General features: G+C 49.0%; 1 protein-coding gene across 1 annotated transcript in view; it reads right to left on the reverse strand.

The window, feature by feature from the left end:
* ptprua (protein tyrosine phosphatase receptor type Ua) overlaps positions 1 to 13,881 on the reverse strand; it is a 96,747-nt gene extending 82,866 nt beyond the window's left edge. Inside the window, exon 1 of the mRNA XM_062446058.1 lies at positions 13,628 to 13,881. Coding sequence (XP_062302042.1) covers positions 13,628 to 13,697 — 70 coding nt within the window. The 5' untranslated portion in view covers positions 13,698 to 13,881. The remainder of the gene's footprint in view (positions 1 to 13,627) is intronic.

Here is a 13,881-nt window from a genome sequence, read left to right on the forward strand (position 1 = left end):
GAGATGATCGGGATATAAACCTCAGCTCAACCCTCCAGGCTAGATTCACTAGCTGGCTGAAGTGGATTTCAGAGGAGAATTAGGGCCTCCTAATCCCCTTTGTCACCGCTTCATGCGATTCTCTGCGAGAAGACAATGACTTAATTTCCAAAAGAAAAGAGGGATGGGTTTGCTCGTTAAATTAAATAGCAATCCTGTTGGTTTTGATTATGCTTTGTCTTTAAATATCAGAGAAATTGTGTGGTATTATTTCTGAGAGCATTATTAAGCTTTATAACTCAGTTGCTGCTTTTTGGACCAATCCAAACATAACAAAACATGAGGAAGCAAAACAAACAGATTAAGACAAATATAACTAATTATATTTAAATCTATTTAAATTTTCCATACAGGATTTTCTAAATGATTTCTCTCAGCTCTCAAATATCAAATGCCTCCTAATGCTTGCCACTTCTTTTGAAGGACCATAAGTGCAATCCAAACATCACAAAACGTGAGGAAGAAAAAAAAAAAAGGACCAAGAAAGAAAAAAAAAGGACGGCTGATACAACATTTCAAATCTTGACTTGTCCTGTCGAAACAGGAGGACAGGAGTTGATGCAGGACCCACATCTCTCTCACTCCCATGGTCTACGTATTTAGGCGTAGCTTCGCACCAGAGTCTCCTTAACTTCTGTCCCTGGGCTCAACCAGGGGGCCTGGGAGAGGCCCAGTGAAGGGGCCGGGGGCCTGGGAGAGGCCCAGCGAAGGGGCCGGGGGCCTGGGAGAGGCCCAGCGAAGGGGCCGGGGGCCTGGGAGAGGCCCGGCGGAGGGGCCTGGGGCCTGGGAGAGGCCCGGCGGAGGGGCCTGGGGCCTGGGAGAGGCCCGGCGGAGGGGCCTGGGGCCTGGGAGAGGCCCGGCGGAGGGGCCTGGGGCCTGGGAGAGGCCCGGCGGAGGGGCTGGGGGCCTGGGAGAGGCCCGGCGGAGGGGCCTGGGGCCTGGGAGAGGCCCGGCGGAGGGGCCTGGGGCCTGGGAGAGGCCCAGCGGAGGGGCTGGGGGCCTGGAAGAGGCCCCGCGGAGGGGCCGGGTGAGTCTGACTTCAGTAATCCCATCTCATCCAGGCCTGATTGAGAGGAGATCCAGCGTGTCTCTGTGCATCGCATACCCTGTTTAGCTGCCATACGCATTAATGCCAGTCATGCATGGGGTACAATCAGAGCCTGCTGTTCTAATCCTACCCCCACGTCCCCCGCACGCCCCAAAAGTGTACATACATACAAAGTAACTTTGCTCGTACACTGGGAGGGATAAATGAAGGAGGGGGGCATTAGGAAGGGGCTCACAGACAGGACATAGTGCGTGAGATATGCAGCCCCTGCTGTCTGACTGCTAATGAAGATGACAATAAGTCAGAATGGTTGATGTACAAAAAAGCGGGCACGCACACACCCACACAGACACAAACAAACACATTGCCAGCAAGGTGACTTTGCAATCAGCTAGTTATGATTCCAGAGCGGAGTGGCAGTCTTGTGCGTTTGTGTCCCTCTGTCAGGGGAGCTGAGCAGGGAGGACAGGCCGTATTAGAGGATGTTTGTCTGCCGTGTTTCCTGCCGTCGCTCTGTCACACCGGCTCAGGATCAGAGCGCCTGACAGAGGCACACTGACGGCTGCTCTGTCACATCAGCTGTTTTGCCCAGCAGCTGAGTGAGAGGGAGGCAAGTGTGTGTGTGTGTGTGTGTGTGTGTGTGTGTGTGTGTGTGTGTGTGTGTGTGAGTGTGTGTGTGTGTGTGTGTGTGTGGGTGTGTGCGTGTGTGTGTGTGTGTGTGTGTATGCGTTTGTGTGTGTGTTTGTTTGTGCGTATGTGCGTGTACTTCTCGGTATGAGTGGACCAGCACGTAAGGACATGTCAGTCTTTTCACTACGTTATGCATGAGTGCTTGTTTGTTTGTGCTTGTGCATCACCGGCCACCACACATCCATACTCTGGCTTCGGTCAGGAGCTCATTCAGGAGCTCTCCCCCCCCCCCCCCCCCCCCTGCAGAATGCCGGAGCGGGGGGGGACGGGCAGGTGTTGGGTATGGCCCAGGGCTCCAGACCGATGAGGACAGACACCGGCGTAACGAGCGGCAGACGCTGGGGTGGAACACTGCAGAGGGCCCTCGTGCGGAAACCAGGGGCCACTACTGATCCTCCAGAACTTCATGGGTTATTCAAAGAGCTCGGCTTACAATTGCCCACTTGCTCGCGCACACACACGCACTCACGTGCACACACATTATACACAGGCACGCACACACACACACACACACTTTAAATCTCCTCTGGGTCCACACACACAGTCCCAGATCCATAAGCTCTGAAGGGAATGGATTGGCAGCACAAGGTCTTTTTCATTTCCATGAGAAAGTAAGAGGGTGGTACTAAAGACTGGGGGAAACCACTGGGGAGAAGCTAATTCTGAGGACAGAATTAGCTTCTGCAAATACACCGAACCCCGTAGAGAGGTTGCATCCTATCTGGAAAACAAGAGACCTTTCCAACAGAACCTACCAGAACCCCAGAGAGAGAAGAAGGGGCCCTCTTCACTTGAGCAGGAAACGGATGAAGAAGGAAGAGTCAGGGCGTTATGAGAAACCGTGCAAACGCCCTCTTTCCTGTGGGATACGCAGGAAGCACCAAAACCCACATGTTCAGTCTACGTCTAACCCACGTATAGACAATTATTGTCCCTACAATGGTCCCTTGATAACAGCTAGCATTGGCAGCCTACTTAGTAAAGCACATAACTCTGTGGGATCTAGAGAGTATAATTAGACATTGTGTATGAGCCATAGAGGGAATGAGTAATTTAGATGGGATAAGATGGAGCACCAACTCTTGGCGCTCACACCCTATAATAATAGCATTCATTGAGTGGTTTTTAACAATGCATGAGTAATTTTTTATTCTTTGAATTAGCCTGATTCCGTAAGAAGCGATTTTTGGGGGGACAGTGAGTACTGATTAAAAGTCTAGCACATAATGAGCAGTCGTCTGGTGTCATATTCACAACCTATGGAATATATGAGACGTTGTCACAAATACATTTAAAAGTGGTGTAGTGGAGTGCTATCCATGATTACTGGGATTCATGAAGTACCAGACCTTTCATCAAACTCATTCACTTCCTGTGTTGAGGATATGGACTATTTCAGCCCCGACCAGACCCCACTGCAGCAAACTAAAATGTTTGCTGCAGTGGGGTCTGGATTAGCTACATGTTAGCTACATGTTGAACCTATTGAGCTAAGAGATGAAAGGGTCACAAGCAGCCAAGAAATCAATCCTGAGTTGAGAATCTGCCAGGGGTTCATTTCAAGGTCACTCTGCTGTCTGGCAAAATAAACTGTTAAAATTCAAGAGAGCATTGGAGAGCTTCTCCATTCATCATCGGTAACCCTCGACCGGCCCAGTCGACAGGCAGGGTTCGTACTTGGAAAGGCTTGCAGACAGCGTAGGTTTATATCTAAGATGTGTTTTGAGGACGGTGTGCTACTTAGAGGGCAGCCTCACTCCACCGGAGATGTCCCAGAAAACCAGTCGAGCCCAACCCTATGTCAGAATAGGTACAGGATGAACTGAACCTTCATAAAACACACACAAACTCACCCACCAGAGATGAGGCAATGCTGCTCTTTATCCACCACACCTGGTTCATGAGAGGATAGTGAAGCCCCCCTTCTCCCCCTCCCTCCATGGGTGTTCCATAGGGAGACAGAAGACAGAGTCAGGCGTCGACCCAGAGCCCAAACCTGCTGCTCTCTCTCACTTCTCTCTCCCTATCCATCACTGACTCTTCCTCTCCATCCCTGTCTCTCACTCTCTCATTCTCACCCTGTATCTCTGTCTCCCTCTCCTGCTCGTCTCTTTGTCTTTTGTCGCCTTCCTGCATCTCTTTCTCCCCATGTATCCCTCTTCATCTTTTTCTCTCCCCCCCATTACCTGTCGTAACAGCTCCTAAAGCACCACAGAGTACCTCAGAACGACCCTTAAAAATAGTCACGAGAAAATAGTCTCTCATGAAATATCACAGTCCCTAAAGATCCACAGCCCGGCTTAACTTCCAAAAAGTAAAAGCCACAATAAAAATAATAAACCCAACATGATTTCCTCAATATCTTGATCTTATCTTGAGTTTATAGCACTGGAATAAAATGGATTCTAAAACAGGCCATGACCTTGTGCTGCAGTGTGATTCGCCAGTTCGCTTGTACACTAATGAGAGGAGTGAGGGTGAGAGGTGTTCTGACTTCTAGTTAGTCATCTTTCACTACCCTCTCATGGGCTCTCAGGCGCAGCTCCGCAACAGGGACCAAGGAAGTGGAGCAGGCTGCAGCTGGTGACAGAGGCTCTGCTGTGTGTTTACCCAGACAACAGCCTCTCTGTCTCCTGCACCCATCGCTGGCCCTCTCATCTTCTCCTCCTCAGTCCCTCTCCTCCTCCTCCTCCTCCTCCTCTCTTCTCTTCTCTCTGCAGTTGAGGAGAAAACTCAGGAGATTATCACGAGTGTGTGTTTTTCGATTGTGCATGCCCCTCTGTCCTGACTCTAGCCTCACTCAGTCATTCTCTTTCCCTTCCCTCCCTGACTTTTTCGACCTTCGTTCTCTGGCCTCCCGTCGTTTTCTCCATCTCCCATTCTTTACGCTCTCTCTCTATTCCTCTCTCCCTTTCTCACACGCGCGCGCCGCTCACGGTCTCTCTTTCAGACATTCTCTCTCCTCAGCCCACCCTGTCCAACTTTGTCTCCACTCCTTCTCTAACTTTCTCTCTCTCTCCTCATCCTCCCCCCCCTCCTCTCTCCCTCTCCTGTAAACTTTGATAATGAGGGAGAGTGTGGTCTTGCTTCTATCCCCTCGCCTCTCTGTTGGAGCGAGCTGCTCCCTCGTCCCGATACAGCTTAAATCCTCCAGCACAGCCGCGGCGTCTCTGCTGCGACTCACTGGGCCGGAATAAATCCAGGAGCCGGCGGTCTTGCCTCTGAATGGACCCAACCCCCCGAAACCGAGTCGGGAACAAAACCCTGCACCAATCCAGCAGCAATGAACCCTAAAGCCGTCCTCCAGGAGGTACAGCCCCCCCCTCCAAGCCTTACCCCCGACTTCACAAAGGATGACTTCAGCTGCCTAATCGGCCAGAAAAAGCTTGTGCCCTCCTCCCGGTTCAATCAACATCCCCACGCTGCCCCTCCACCACTACCCGGAATTTCACATGCCAGCGATTTCTGTTTTTCATAACATGAAGGGTTAGGGCAATCACCCAGAATAGGTTTTCCTCACAGCATATTTGACAAGTCAACATCATTAGGGCCAACAGTCAAAGTAACCAGCTTTCAGCCAGGCATACCTATTCATAAGATCCCTACAGCCAAACGTACAAGTCTGAAAGAAATGCAGCATTCCATTTTCCGACGGACTAGGCTTAGCATGCCCTCCCTAGTGCACACAGCTTCTCCACCGGTAGTAAATCTCTTTTGCAGTGCTGCCTCTCAGCAATTACAAGAGTTTTTATTCATGCCCCTGGCTAGGTCAATCCACATGCCATTCCTTTGGTGTGCACCTTCCCTGGATCAATCCCCTTTTCATGATGTTCCACTCCAGTGGCTCTACTCCAGCTCCAGCTACCCCACAGCCCAAACTGCCATTCCATACCCCTCCCTATCCCTACTGTCTCCCCCAGCAGATAGACGGGCACTCAGGCCTTCTGACCTCCAGTCCTCCCAGTGTAGTAAAGCTCCAGAATCTTTCCAGTCTTCTTCCAGTGTGTGCAGCAGGTCAGGCCGGTACTGAACTCCTAGTTGCTCAAGCAGGCACAGTCCCATGCACAGCGGAAGCAGCCAACCACACCCAACCTTGTGTTAATGACTCCTTAAATACAGCCTCTCTCTCTCGCTCTCTCTCTCTCGCTCTCTCTCTCTCTGCCCTCTCATCTATCTCCTCTCCAATTTCTCCTCTGACGCTCTTTTCACCTCATCACTCCCTTCTTTCTCCATGTCCACCCTCTCTCTCCACACTAATTCCACCCCTCTCTCATCTCTCCTTCTCCCTCATGCTCTCGCTCTCTCTCCATCCACACTAATACCCTCTCTCACTTTCTCTCTCTTTCCCCTTCCTCTCTCTCCCCTGCCTCCTCTGATCACTCTACCCTGGCATATAATCCCTCTCCAGCTGATTCTTAATTAAACACAGTCGACACATGGGCCCCATGATGTTGTTCCGGCCAGAGGAGGTAAAAAAGGACGCCCAGATTGATGTCTAAGAGGGTTAAGCAGCTTGTTACTCAAGTCCTCTCTTCCTGTCGCTGAGGAGAGGGGGAGAAAAAAAAACCTGACACTCTTGACAGTAACCCTAATCTGCATTCCCAATTAATCCTTCCCGCCACATATACACACACACACCAAATCTCATTGTTCCTTCCTCCACAATAGACATTTGTCCATCCCCAGTAGGATCGGGGTTCAAACTTCAGCTACGCATCTGTCTCTCGCTCTCCCTTCAACCCCTTTGCTTTCTCTCTCTCGCTCTCTCTCTCTCAACACCCCCCCCCACCCCGTCTCTTTCTTTCTCTCCATTTCTTAGTTTCTCTATCTTCCGCCTCTCCCTGATTGGCAACTTTAATTATGAGCAAGTTTTACAGTGCAGTAAAGAAGTGGGTGACAGCGTTGGCAGAGTGGATGAGGGGGATGTGAGAGGGAGGAGGGTGGGGGGGGGGGGGGGGGGGGAGTATGCAGATATGAAAACAATTCCTAACCTACTTTTCCGTGCATATGATTACACACGTCTGGGACGGGGAACAATACCCAGTGGGCGTGGCCGGCAGACTTCCAGGCTACCTTATTTATGTGGGAATTGTCCCTGAAGAGTGACAGTGACAAACATGTCACGCATTACTCCCTGGCATCCCTTTTCCTGGCAGCGGCTCGCAAAACCTCCCTCCCCTCTGGCATTCCATGAGGTTTCTCTCTCCACTCGTGTAATAGGCTACCGCTAATGTGTCTTTCTATATTTATATACTGTTATGGGGTACATGACTTTCATATAAATAGATCCGAAAGGGGCGGGGATGACTAGACCTTAACAAACACGAAATACAAAAACGTGTCCTCCGCCTTCTCTTCCTCCTCCTCGTTGGACCGGGCGAGGGACACACCAGTGGAACCAGGGCTAGCTACACGGCTCCAACTAGATGACGTGTTCAGCTTCTCAGCTTCATGTGCCTGATGTATTAGCATTGGCACCGACTACTCCCCTCGAAATAGAACAAGTAAAAACAAGCTACTGGTTCAGCCAGTTCCTTTGATTGAATTACCCGTTTTAAGCAGGCCCCTTTTTCTAGGTCACCCTACAAAGGTCGCGAGCGACATATGTCGGCTGCGGAGCGTCGAGCGAAGACAAGCGCAATAGGCCTGCTATTGTGTCTGAGGTGACCTCATCCCTTTCGTCTGGGCAGCCTCATCTGGATATTATCTGTGGTGTCTCACTCCGTCCTGGTCACAACACCATCTGTGCAGACAGCAGCAATGCTGGGGCTCAGACACCCGGGATGCCAGGATTAGGGTTAGAGGCCGCGAGGGCGCGGGGGCACATGTGCTGGGGGTCGGGGAGGGGCAGGCGGGGGGCCGGGCGAGGTGGTGGGTGTGTGTGGGGGTGGGTGTGTGTGGAGGGGGGGGGGGGGTGGGGGGGGGGTCTGGGAACTTCGACCTCTCCTCTCTTCCGAAACCTATTTATGGCATGCTGACTCCGAGCTGGGAGATCAAGGAGGAAAGGGAAAGAGGGACTTGGAGGAAGAGAGCGAGCGCCAGCTGATTTCCGAGCTGTTCCCTGACAGCTTGTCCGGCTGTAATCGATAGCCTCTCCTCCTCCTTGTCCTCCATAAGTCTCTGTCCTCTCTCTCTTTCTCCCTCTCACACCCTCCCTCTATCTCTGTCTGACACACTCAGTCTCTCTCTCTCTCTCTCTCTCTCTCTCTCACTCTCTGACAAGCTCTCATTCTCCCACTGTGAAACTAGTGACACCTACACACCTGAAAAGCTGAAAGCCCTCATGTCTGGGGACTGCGACAGATGCTTATTACTGTGAATCAATGTCCCTCCGTCGCTGCGATCACATGCATATCAAATCACCTCCAGGCTACCTTCTCCATCCTCCCTGGTAATGCATCACAACAACAAACCGAGGGCTGCTTGGATTCCTCCCAGAATCCTTGGCATGTGTGTTCCATAGGAAATCATGAATGCAAACATGTCCAGGGTCGGGGACGGTTCATTTGTATGCAGGTGAGGGCGCAGCGCGGTCTAAAAGTGAGGCCCCCTGCGTTCCCTAAGCATCCTGGCGCAGGGGCCAGAGAGCTTCACCCTCTGCTGATGGAGGTGCGACGGGAGGCAAACACAGCAGCTGTTGTCCCAGGTGCCGTTCCGCGCGTACCTGCCAAAACATCGTCCTTTTTCTGACTCAGAGCCAAGCGGGCCCCTCTGCGCTGAATAAAAGACAGAAGGAAGGAGGGAGTGTGTGTGCGTGTGTGCGTGTGCCTGTGTGTGTTTGGAGATGGTAAAAAGTGTAGGCAGGAGGAAGTAACTGCAAAAGAGAGAGAGAGAAAGTGAGAGAGAGGGATGATGTGGGAGGAGGAGTAGAGACCCCCCTGTGAGTTTCCCTGTGGTGACAAGAAGTCGCACAGGTGTTGCTGCTCACACTGCATTGCCCCCGGTGATGTGGGGAGGGAATGGGGGAGGGGGGGGGGGTGTTCAAACTTCACCTTCAGCAGGCTGGGCTGATGCAGGAACAGCCACTGCTGTGACCTTGTTCGCTTTGTACAGGGATAGAGTCCTGGTAGACTTTTTTTCAACCCCATAACAATTTTAACTTTTCTCTTCCACTTTAATATCTCTGGCGTTGCAGTGGGACTTGGAACGCCGCCGGTTAGATAAGTTCAAACGCCTCCTTTGTACAGTGTAATATCTCTTCATCAGTGATGGGAGTTCAGCTGAGGCCCAGCAGGTTGGCTCTTATCATTGAGGGTTGCTTTTTAAGGTCAAACACAGGACCGTGGTCTTTACATTAAATGAGGGCTGACAGTTCATCTCCAAACCCAAGTTTATCAGGACTATATGACTGACCTTCGACACTAATGAGGGGATTGTGAACTTAATATGCAGTGGAAAGGAAGAGGGAAATACAGAAAGATAAAGAGAGGAAGATGGGAGGGAGGGGAGAGTAGCGGAGGGAGGGAGGAATGATAAGAAATAGCTAGCGGCATATGGACACTATTTAGCCCAAAGCTGAGGCAGAGAGGCGAGCCGAGGCAAATGTGTTTCTGTGTGTGTGTGTGTGTGTGTGTGTGTGTGTGTGTGTGTGTGTGTGTGCGTGTGTGTGTGTGAGGGCGGGGGGCTGTTATTCTGCAGCCTGGCCCAACTGTCATCTCCATCTTAAATGACATTCCCTGTCAGAGCTGCCAGAACCACCGCGCGGCTGAACTTCGACCCGACTGCTGATCCTGTTGCCATGGTTATGTCATTCTGTAGCAGAAATAGGCCGACGCCATTTCCTACTAAACCGCCACCAGTCTTTCACCGTCATGGCTCAGCGTGGACGGGTCCGACTCGCTGGCAGACATTTGGGGGGATCGCTGGGGGCAGTTGTCTGAGCAGAAAGTAAACACACCTTTGGTGAAGGTCCATCAAGGAATATTCATTGTGAAAATTCATGGGTGTCTGTCCAAGGCAGAGATACATCTCCACTGTGATGGACAAAGCTGACAGAGGGGACACACATCACATCAGACCTGCCTCTGACTAGCTCTCCTCAGGTAGCGTGCTAAGTCACATTGTCACAGTCACCCCAGATAAACAAGACACAAGCACATCACACACCTGACTTCCCGCAAACGAATTTCACTGCAAGAATAATGATATTCTATTTGGCCAAATGAATCAATCCCATAAAATGGGAGTTTTCCCAGACACAGGTTTTCTGTTTCCCTTTGTTTTTCTGCATTGGTTTGACAGCCATAGACACGACATGGGCTCATAGATTTTACACTTTGCCAGGTCACTTTGAAATGATTACTCACAAAGGAAGGTGTTTACAGGAGTATAGTGAAGATGGGGAAGAAAGACCAGACAGAAGAGTGAGACAGGGTCTGTCACCTACACTCTAATCTTCCTGAGACTTGCTGGAAAGTTTAGACAGTGGTGTCATCTATTCAGTCTTCCAGCTACCAGTTTCTCCATTGCCAAGGCAGCGACAGGGGGCAGCCAATATCCGTGGGCTTGCACTTGTACATTAAGCGCTGCTCTGCATAACTGTCGCAGAACAAACTGTGGTTGAGGAATATATCCTCCTCTTTTAGAACAGACAATTCATCACAGACACGCCTAATGTATTCGCTCTTTTCACCACAATCCCTGATTCTTCCCAAGCCGTCCCACAAACTTTCAAAAATGAAACCAAAAGAGCGAGGCAACAATTACAACAGTGTTTAAAGCCTACAAGGCGGTTGTACTCATGAAATGAGACACTTGGGAACGAGAAATCCATGACGTCCATGGCAATTAGGAGACGCGTGTTCTCCTGATTATTAAGTTGATTACCGTGTTGGCATTTGCCTCGAGCTTTAAGTGAACATGTCAACAACAGAGAAGTTAACTGAAGTGTCTCAGTATGTTAGGAGAACTGACAGGAAAGTGTGAACCTTGCTGGCACCGAGCCAGATGTCTAATAATGGCTTGTCGGTGCTGAGGGAGAAGCAACACATTGGTACCACCTGGAGAAGTGAAATGACAGCTGATGGGCCCCCGCCCCTCTTTTCCCCAGGAGGCCCGGTGGGTCTGGGGCAGGCGGTGTGGCAGTGCTGTCAGCTTCTTCAAAGAGCCTGGCGCTGATGGCCAGACACGCCGCTGTGACACGAGCAGAAGCGGTCCTGGACGATCAGCGTCAGAAAGCGTGGAACGTGGTGCTGCGGAATGCTGAGATGGCGATCTTGACAACCGCGCCCGTCGCCAGGGTCACTGGTGACACGATGTCTCCAACACTGTGCTAGCACTGAGGGGAGTTTGGCTCCCTGCACAAAGTTGCCTCGCTGAGGCATAATCCGTTTGTAAACACACACAAACTTTTGAACGAGTAAACAAAGATGAGCAAGCAATCAGTGATTTATTACAGAAGGATATCATTTGGTTCTGAAAAGGGCATCCACAAAAAGTTTCTTCAGAAAAGAGAATTTGCTTCTTCATGGAGAAAAAGTCACCAAACATCAAGACTTATATTTGAATGCAGAGAATGGGCAGAGGGCCGCTGGGGAATGGGAGAATGCAGCATTTAAATTGAGACAGAAAGAATAAAGAACCTTGGGGGCAGCAGCGCCTTGCACCATCTCACCCAGCACTGCAAAAATAAGTTGATCTCCCTCAGAGAAAATAAACTCCACTACAAAAACATCTAGCTTTACAAGCCAAGACAGGAGGAAATTAATTTAATCTAAAAACCAAACATATACATCTATATTTTGTGACCGGCACTGAAATCATTTAAAATGTATATATGCAGAGGTATGAAAGCTTGCCAAGTACCTTGGTAGCTTACTGTATTTCTAAAAGTAATTACTTTTTAGGCCACCGGGGTCTTCAACTACATTAATTATGTAAATGAAATTATTCAACTCAAAATTCAAAAAGCTCATACAAGAGATGAAAGATAAATACTTTATCTACATTACATACGTGATGACTACCTGAGGATTATCAGAGGTAAAGGTATTTTGTCGTTTTTGGGAGGACTGATTATGACTGTTATACATGTTATACATGGTATTTGTTAAATGTATTAACTGTAAGAGATTAAAATAACTATTATGATTAAAATGTGGGTCAAACTATGGGAGGCTACTCTCACTATGTATGTGAATCACTACGCAACTTTTGGCTGTACTAATTTGTAGTCTACTGTATTTTCCCTAAACCAAACATGTCTGTTAATCCTAACTGTTTGTTGTTCCCTATCACTGCTACCGCTCATACATACATCATCGTGTGTGCACAGTCTGTTGGTTGACTTTCTATTGGATGTCACCGCACAGGACATTGTACCCCCCCTTACCCCCTGCGTCCCTGTTCCAACGCCTACGTTCTCGTAACACTGTACCCTCCTCTCTTCACCCCACCCCTACTCACCCCCACTACCCCAAATCACAGACGGTCACACGCTGTGTTTTAGGGCAGCAGAGAAGTGGGCTCATTTCCAGCCAGTTCGGATTAAATTACCTTCCTGGTCCACTTCCTCAGGGACCAGCTAATAGGGATGAGGGTTGGGGGGTCAGTCATGGGGTGCACTACAGGCTTGGATGAACCTCATAAAGATACCAGAAGAGATTCTTAAAACACCACACGACACTGCCTACATTCCACCTGGTTTATATAATAGGTGCCACTTTAAAAAAGGATCTGCATTGCTAATGAGAAAGTTAAGGTAGGCTACAGTGTGGGTTCCAACATCCACATGCATTAACATGAACTGCTTGAGTGGGAGTCAATTGAACAACTGTTCAGAATAACTTTCTTGGTTGCAGTAAGAGATACCCACTGCCAGAGTATTTATAACACTCACAACCCTCACCCAAGGGAACAGCCGACATATCTGGGTTTGAACATAATCGTAAGAGAAACAAATACTATGACAGCGTTAAGGACAACTCAAGTTTTACATTCTCGCGTGAGAACGTTAGTCAGAGCAGGAGTGTCGCTAAAGGCTACAGTAGGCTGTCTTTCTGAGCACGACATAGCCTCCGTATGTCCCAAGGGAAATGAAAGATACAGGTCTAAAGTTGCTTAAAATCCGTGAACCTGTCTCTGCAAGATTGAACACTGACAAAGGATTTGCATTGGGTTTCATGACGGTGAAACTGATGCGAGAGGCGTGCAATGCCATTTTTCTCAAAAGAACAAGGAAGATGAAAACTGTTTTCCGTTTTATTTACAACCACATAGCCACCACAAATGCCACCATTTAGGAGAATTTCACACCACAACAAAATAAATGTCAAATAATGCTATCCCCCATTTGCTTACTAAGTGAGAGTGAATGTGTCAGACAGAGAGAGTGAGGTAGAAAGGGAGAGAAAGGGAGAATATGCTCTACAATAGAATCGGGCGTGCTGTTGGGTTAGTGAAAATGAGTAATACAAAAATTCAAATACTTTTTCATCATGCTTAATTTCTATTTCAAAATTAGCCAACAGAAAAAAAAGAATAAGCACTGAACGTTTGTTGATGCAGTATAGGCATAATATGAAATAAAAATGTGCCTATAAAGTTTTGATATTATTAGTAGATAACTTAACTAAAAAATTACAAGCCAAAAGATGTTCACTAACTTAAAAGACCCAATGTCGTGGGGATCAACTTTATAAGGCAAATCTACAAACGACTTTCCGGGCGATCAGTCTGCTCAATCAAATTATATTCCGAGGACACTACATCTTAGTTTTGTCTCAACATACAAGCAGTAAAATACGGCAGCTACAGAGTATCCGAAAGTGTTTTCCAACGTAAATAGGGTAAAAAAAAATATTGCAATACACAGGTGCGCAGTGGTTGGCCCCGCACAACAACGGTATTTACCTGTTGGCCCTTCCATATTATCGGCGTAGATCCGAACGACAAGCATCAGCAGAAATGCTCCGGTATTCATTTTGACGTTTTAGTCCAGCTCAATTATCGGATGAAATCCTACAAACTCCGACAAGACTGCAGAGAAGTTAGACGCCCGACCCCTTTCATTGCTGAATTCCAGCTGAAGCACTGTTGGTCCAGTACCCTCCACGTGAAACACAGAGGCAAATTTGAGCCGCTCCAGCTGACGTAAGGGCAAAGAA

This window comes from Osmerus eperlanus, chromosome 20, assembly GCF_963692335.1.
Source record: "Osmerus eperlanus chromosome 20, fOsmEpe2.1, whole genome shotgun sequence".
NCBI lineage: Eukaryota > Metazoa > Chordata > Actinopteri > Osmeriformes > Osmeridae > Osmerus > Osmerus eperlanus.